At 35.6% G+C, this 7,952-nt stretch overlaps 1 protein-coding gene across 1 annotated transcript in view; it reads left to right on the plus strand.

The window, feature by feature from the left end:
• The window catches only part of LOC119636647, a 4,953-nt gene extending 2,437 nt beyond the window's left edge, over window positions 1–2,516 (plus strand). Inside the window, exons 3-4 of the mRNA XM_038032140.1 lie at window positions 2,037–2,127; window positions 2,193–2,516. Coding sequence (XP_037888068.1) covers window positions 2,037–2,127; window positions 2,193–2,372 — 271 coding nt within the window. The 3' untranslated portion in view covers window positions 2,373–2,516. The remainder of the gene's footprint in view (window positions 1–2,036; window positions 2,128–2,192) is intronic.
• The last annotated feature ends 5,436 nt before the right edge of the window (window positions 2,517–7,952 follow it).

The following is a 7,952-nucleotide window of genomic DNA, read 5'->3' on the forward strand; positions in this document are numbered from 1 at the left end:
CGGAGATCTCACAAAGTACGTATATGCTTGATCAGCCTCAAATTCTGAATCGATTTAAGCATGTCCGTCTGTTCGTCCGTCTATGTAGCATCTCTTGTAGACATTCGCCTTGTTGCAAAAATGAAGCAAAGATATTGGAAATTTTTGCACAAAGTTTGGTACTAAAAATGATTCAAATCGGTCGAGGGACACGCCTACAGCATCGGGTAAACTGAGAACTCCTCTGTTTTGGAAATGAAATAAAAAATTGGTTTTTTGCTTATTATTTATAAACTACAGCAGATAAACCTATAAAAATTTGCACATCTAATCCATGGGCATTGCTGTAGTCCCACACCTATCCAATATTATATATTTAATTTTGTTTTCAACATCTTCACATTCGAAACAAGCTTCAAAAACCCCATAAGGTATATAAATTCTTGGAAAATTTCAAATTCGGAAAGAATGTCTCCTTGTTTGTCTATCCATGTGTCCGTTTGTGCAATTTGTAGTATATGTGGAAGATATCGCCTACAAATTTGCAAAAGAATTTCGATATGGCCCGAACTTTTGAAAGAAGACGTCTACAACGCTCAAGCCTCTGCGCAACAAAATCTGTAAACTGCTTTGCTTCTTACTTAAAAACTGCAACACATATACCAAATATTATTATTATTATTAAAATTTTAGACTAATGAAATAAATTCTTAGACTAAAAAAACATATTGAGCACTAGCAGCACAGGCTATCGGCTCATATATACCAAATTTCCGCTTTTGTTCCGAAAATAGAAAAGGACAGCAGTAGATTGAATTTGTAAGGAAGCGTTTTGCTTCCTTACTGATAACAAGTCCGTCCATACAAATGTCTAACCGTAGACCCTAAACAGTCAGTCTGGTTTGCCGTTTACAAGTCTTTTTTTTCTTACTGATTATCATAAGATCATTATTCTCCTTCACCAACCGTTCAATTCAATGTTTACAAAATGGAAAAAAAAGGAAATTGTACACACCGCTCATTATATACTATAGTTTTAGAAAATGTGCCCAACCATAAAAGGTATACAAATGTATAAAATGTATAAAACATATAAAATGTATAAATGTAAAGCAGAACATTTATAAACAATAAGCATTAATTTTTGAAATATATTGTGAGCATAAACCTAACGGTCCTGACAGATTGTAAAAGTCATAGCGAGGCCAGCGTTCACATACATAACGGTCACTAAATCATACGATTTGGTGCCTAGATTAGCAATGACAATAAAACAGACGTAAAACTACGCATACAAGCAATAGGCAATAGGAAAAAGGGGTTTATAAAATTATGCTTGGTACATATCATATGAAGGCCTACTTAATGGTTCTGCGGCTTATAAAAACATGTTCGATCAGACCTAAGTTAGCATACCTAAGCCGACACTAGCAATAAGGTCATACGAGTTAGTACCTAAGATAGTATTAGTAAATGCAGGCAAACATGTTCGGCCAGACCTAAGTTAGCATTCCTAAGCCGACACTAGCAATAAGGTCATACGAGTCAGTACCTAAGATAGTATTAGTAAATGCAGGCAAACATGTTCGATCAGACCTAAGTTAGCATACGTAAGAATAGATACATAAGAATAACACATATGCAAGTCAAAGCAGCTATGTAACGGGACAGCGATGGTGATCGCGACTATAAAAGAGCATGTAACAGTATGCTCATCTTTTCAGTCGTGTTACAGCAGCCAGAGGTAAGTGACCATAGACTACATAAATAGTTGACGTTAGTGCTAGTTTTTTTTTTTAACTTTACGGATAGGGGATGGCAGGTTTGGCTTAGCCGTCGTCTCTAAATGACTACGAAGACTGTTAACCTTTACGGATAGGGGATGGCAGGTTTGGCTTAGCCGTCATCCCTGATCCTTTATGATGCCGCACAATTTTACTATAGACCTACCACAAATAAGTGAGAGTAGCAATTATTATAATTATTGATATGATTTGCTATTATGTCAAAATAATTGATATGAAAATTTAAATATTTTCGATTTGAAATATTTTCAGCAAAAAACGATTATGTGCTCGGGTAGCAATCAATGTGAACAATTTAGGTTCGGTGGCACGACAAGTTGTGCGCGGTTCGAAATCGAATGAGGTTAGATTTGCTGTATTAAGGAAAATATTTTATGAAATTCTTTTCCTCTCCTCTTCTTATTCAAGCTTTTAAATCAATCATTGCGCAATTTTACTCAAGTGGACATTGTCTCCGATTATAGCGCACAAAATTTGAATAAAATGTCATTAATTTTGCAACATGTCAGCTATCACTACGATGCAATGAATGATAGCTGTCATCATTTGGATTATTTAAAGGAGCAAGTAACGGCTATGGAAAGATGACTGGAAAGGCATTAAAAATATATAAAACAGTATCGTCTGTGCAATATGAAAATAAAAAAGTATTTATCCAATATGAAATATAATTTTTCTTTTTTATCTCATGAAACTATTAAGTAAGTTGGCAATTTTTTTCCATAAATGTGATATAATTTTGTGAGTGATATTTGACGAAAGAATGCAAAAGAAAGAAATAAAGTTTGTAGCATGCAACCTTTTGATAGTTTGGTTGGTTTTGTTGTTTGAAATTTCTCAGCGGAAATGTGACTTCTCTAAAACGACCTAAAAGAATCGCCTAACTGCTTTCAGCAGTAAAGGGCGTAAAGATAAATTCTTCATAATTGAACCCAGATATTAGTGATTTTGCTCTACATCGATTTCAATGTCGAAGACTGTGTTGTACAGAGACATGATTAATATAAATATTGTTATTCAAGTTCCTTGTGATAAATCAGTATATATCGTTTCATAAATAGCACCATAGCACCTTTGTAAAGTTCTGTCTGATGAATCAATTTACATCGTTTGGTACATGACGGCACAGACGCGAACATGCTAATACAACCCATGGTAGAAATTTTAAGCTATTATAATAGGCCATAAGGGCTACGCGGTTACATACGCGTTAATATATCAATAAATGAATAATATTGCTTTTACATTTGTTTTAAAAGCGCATCAGTGACATTAAAAAATATCAAGAGATTCTCGAAAGCGATCTCTCCAGACTAGGTGTGAAAATGAATGTGATTTGCGTGAAATCTTGCGAGGGGAAAAAGTTGAAAGTGAAATTTTGGAAGAACTTGTAAGCAACTTTATGGATTAGCCGAAATAACATAAAAATTGTGTTTTAAAAAAGATGAAAATTAATTCTGCGACCTTGTAAAGGATAATTAAGTGAAAGTTATAAATGTAGCTATGTATGAGATATTAATGTTACGTTTTTTTAAATTTTATATATTTATCCACGACATTTTTATTTAAAAGTGACTTTATGTAAATGGCCGATTTGCAATTTTGTACAAATTGGGTTCTAGTACATGAAACTTTGGGCGCTTTTCCACAAAATTCTATGCTTATTCGACTAGTAACACGAGCAATGCTCGTAATGGTCGGTTAAGGTCGTTGAGAGTTCTTTTTTAAATACTCAGGAAGTCGCCTGTAAGTATAAGACAGTGGTGATCAGAAAGAGGTGAGTACAAACAAGGAGATAGCAGTGAAAGTAGACTAAGGGATGCGTGCCTAGTCGGTAAGTTTCACATTTTTGTCGGCTGGCTGAGCTCTCACAGTACAGCAGCTACAATCAAGTATACTGCCCTACAGAGACATGACGCCGCGAACACTGACTTCGTCGTAGTCGCTAATTTTGTCTGCTCGGCTACTAATCGTGGTTTATTGGAGCAGACGAATAATCGTCAACGTAACTTCAAAGGAAAAAGTCCAATGAAATTATATCGCCCGACGGATTATCATCTTGTGTCGATGGGGACACTTACCGAGTGCAAGGACCCCAAGAGCGACGTTGGCACGTGCGCAGTCACCCGCGTCGGTAAGGTCGAAGATGAACATTGACACCAAAAACAATTCGGATGAATAACCTGAGTGCCATGCGCTTAAAGTAATTAAATGACAACCGAGGATAAAATTGTCACTGAAATTTGCGAACTTACTAGGGCACTATTTTGTTCTTAGAAGGCGGATGAACCAATGCAGTTGGTCAGTGTCATCAGCGTAAGGGAAACGGGCCCAGCCTGGGGGATCACTGAAATATCTATCCTTCGAAAAATTAGGTGCAACGAACAACGAATAACCGGCACTCAATCTTCGAGGGTGCTAGCAATGCTTAAGGGTAAAGCCAAAAATACGTTAAATATTACCTCGTGTAACGTTCGAAATTTATATGCTGCAGGAAAATCGAACAACGTAGCCCAGGAACTGAAACGCCTAAATATTGATCTTCCTGGCATAAGTGAAACGTGGTAGCCACATTCCGGACAATTTCAAACTACAGATCATAAGATGTACTATTCTGGAATATGGACCCCTACACTACATAATGGAAGATTGTATCGAAGCGCGTAGAGGCGTGGGCGGCAAACAAAAGTGCCGTTGTAATATTTGAAACTAGACAGGGCTGAGAATAACAGCCGAAATTATAGACAAAGCAAGGAGCCGCGAAGTTTTTTGGACTTTAGTTAATAATTCTCATGAGCTGTGAAATAAAAACGTATGTGGTCACTTACATCTAGTATTGGAATGGTAAGGAAAGACGATCTTTATGGGCCGTTCTCTTAATAAATTATTGGTGCCTCGAGACGTATAGTATATTGCATCATCTTATTGAAACCATATGTCGTTATATTCAAAATCATCTAAAAAATTGTGGACTTAAACGGTTTTCATGAATAACATATGGATTTTCTTTATTCCAACAATTTTGCAATTATATTACGAATAGTATGCTCTGTCGGTGGATTATGTAGACCATTTATTTCACATAACGCGCAAGGCGTAGCCCGAATAGATTCCTTGTTTTTATCATCAATTTCAATAATTTCCATAAGCTGTTAACTGCAATATATGGTAGTTTTAATAAAAAACGACTCCGTGATGCCTAAAAAGTGCACAATACCGATTTAATGACCCATTTCAAATCCTGAAGTGCTTACAGTCTTATATGTAAAAAATTTGATTTTCTCCAAACACACCAATCTTTCATAAGCAGTCACATGAAAGTGTTTCTGCGAAAACAAATTATTTTTCATGTTTTATAACTTTCTCTCTCTCTCTGTCTCTCTTTAAATTAAACATTTACTTTGAAATTATTTTTATATAATTAATTTTATACTTTTCAGTTTGTACAATCTGTATGAGATCTAGCAACAGCATTGCGTGTCGATGGCTTAATGATCACTATAATTTTTATGATATGTCGATGTCAGTTTGCAGACCCTGTCAAGTACAGATCAATAACATGCTTATGGACAATATATAATATAATAACTAGATGCATAGCACAAAAAGTATAACTACACTGCAAAGAACACAATATAATTGAATTAGAACAAAAATGATGTCAAAGAGAATATAAAGGATCAAAAGACCTATTAATAAGAGTAATCCGTAATCTATAACCAAGCATATAGCAAACATATTGTAAGGCCTCGTTACAAGAATTTTATGTTTTTTTTTTTTTTCAAATGTTTTCGAATTCAGAAGTGTTCACTTTATTTAGCAAGTTTTTAATTTCACTTACAATCAGCATCAATAATACTATTCACTTTGCCAGTTCAAAGCGCACTCTACTCTATTACCTAAACTTAACTAACTCGTAACCAAACTAATTCTTCGTTCTGATCCCCGTTGTTCTGGTTACCCTAATCGGCCGGACCAGTCAGCCCCTAGACACGGACTGTCTGTAGCCAGCAACTTTATGGCTTCCGTCAAGGTTGCCTTTTGGCAACATTACCATATCCCAATCAGAAATCTCTGTTCTGGCTCTCCTATCTCCCGCCGCCCGTCTAGTCCTTTACTTAATCCTAATTCTTAACATAAGCTAGCCTAGAAGTACCCATTCAGAGACGAAGAACCTGTGCGGACAAAATGAGGGACGATTTTGGCTCCTCAGAGATTACAAAAAAAGCCTTTGATTCAGCACCACAAGACTGATTGATTGAGATCCTGCAAATATACAAAGTAGATACTGTAAAATTTTTGAAAGACGTAATTGGGAAATGGCAAACATCTATGTTTGTAAAAAGTGCAACATCTGACGTCTTTACAAATGCAATTAAAATAAAGCGAAAGATATTCCAAGGAGACATCCTAAGTCCACTATGATTTATGTTGAGCATTAATCCGCTCTCACGACTGCTAAATTCAGCAAAATATTGGTTCAAATTGATTGGAAGTAACTGAGAATATCGTATCAATCATCTGCTATAGGGAGAAGACTTAAAACTGTATGGGTCAACAGCAGTGCAGCTTAAACGTTTGGTTACTGCTGTGGAAATATTCCCCATGGATCTATCTATGGAATTTAAATTAGATAAACAAGCACATAAAGGAGAACTGTCAGAAGAAGAAACTCCTCTTATGGACGGAGAGATATTAGAGGCAATCCTTGAAAACGAAATTTGTAAACATTTTGGCATAGAACAAGCAAAGCGCATAACCCATATAGTCATTAAGGAAAGAGTAAAAAAGAATGTAATGAAGGACTAAAAAGTTGATTAAGACCTCATCGAAGGCGAGAGATGTGACAACAGCAATCAATACCTACTGCTATCCCAACATTAAACTACTTCTCTGGAATAATTAATTAGACAAACAAGAGATATCAGAACAAGTGTGATTGGGAAAACACTATCCCAAACCAGCCGCAAAAAGATTAACTTCCCCAAGAAAAATGGGTGAAAGAGTAATAATGAATAGAAAAATAAGATAAAAGAGAAAAGAACGAAATATCCTGAGAAAGTAGATTTCTTGTGAAGGACCCCGGAACAACTGGCATAAAACAGTGCCAAGTTAGCGGGCTCGCGATATGTACAGGCCTTGAATATAATCCTACGTATATGGCTACAGGTAGCCTTTAAAAAAAAAAGAGATACTATAAAATAATAGTAACAACTTTTATTTGACAACCCTATAAAGGTGATTATTAAGAAGCAGGTAATTCGCCGCTTTTTTTGTAGCGCCCATCATTTCGTATATCTACAAAAATCAACTGCATTGTCAGCGGAAAAGTGGTATGTGCCGAATGTTCTGTATAACTGGATATATCGGAGCGTCTGAAACGCTTATAAAGTAATGATGATGGGTATCCAAGGTTCGCTTCAAGGCGCGTGCAATTTTTTTATTTGTTTCCATTAGAGCTGCTTTCATGATATGCTAAATGAAAAAGCTTTTGAATGCAAATAAGCAAATTCTTCACATATGTTGATAATGCAATAACGATAATGTGTCATCATCAATATATCAAAGAAGCAGATGTGTTTGAAATAGTAAATAAATTCGACATTAGATAGTTGAATTTTTGATAAAATGGAATAAAAACACTGTAAGACACATACGTTGAACCAAATTTTGCTAAAAAATACCTTTGCATATAAGATTTCGATACAAGTCAGAGGGCATCTTATGCTGGGGAAAAATAGATTTTTCTATAATTGAGAACTTAAAACACTTAAGTTTTTTCCTGGCTGGAGTAATTGCGTTTATGAGAAAACTCTTTATTTCCCTTGAAAGGCAGGTTTTTTTCCAGCTATATTTCATCAATTGTTATCTTTGACGCAATGTAATTGTGTAAGCGCGGCGGATTTTTTCAATTTTTGTAAAGGTACTATAGCATCGCACAGCAGCATAGAAGGTATGAATAATGAGCAAGAAAACCAAGTTCTTATTTCTTTTGAAAAATAGAGGTGTCCTCACTTTACGTAGTACCCTTCCATCGATTTGTCCCATTGTCAATACCAAAGTGCGTGCAAGAATTTCTAATGATTCTGCTAAATTTGAAGGCGATAAGTTCATTTCTCCGGCTAGGAGAATGTTTACAACAGACCTAACACAGACCGACAGTCAGCC

This window comes from Glossina fuscipes, unplaced genomic scaffold (genome assembly GCF_014805625.2).
Source record: "Glossina fuscipes isolate IAEA_lab_2018 unplaced genomic scaffold, Yale_Gfus_2 28, whole genome shotgun sequence".
Lineage (NCBI taxonomy): Eukaryota > Metazoa > Arthropoda > Insecta > Diptera > Glossinidae > Glossina > Glossina fuscipes.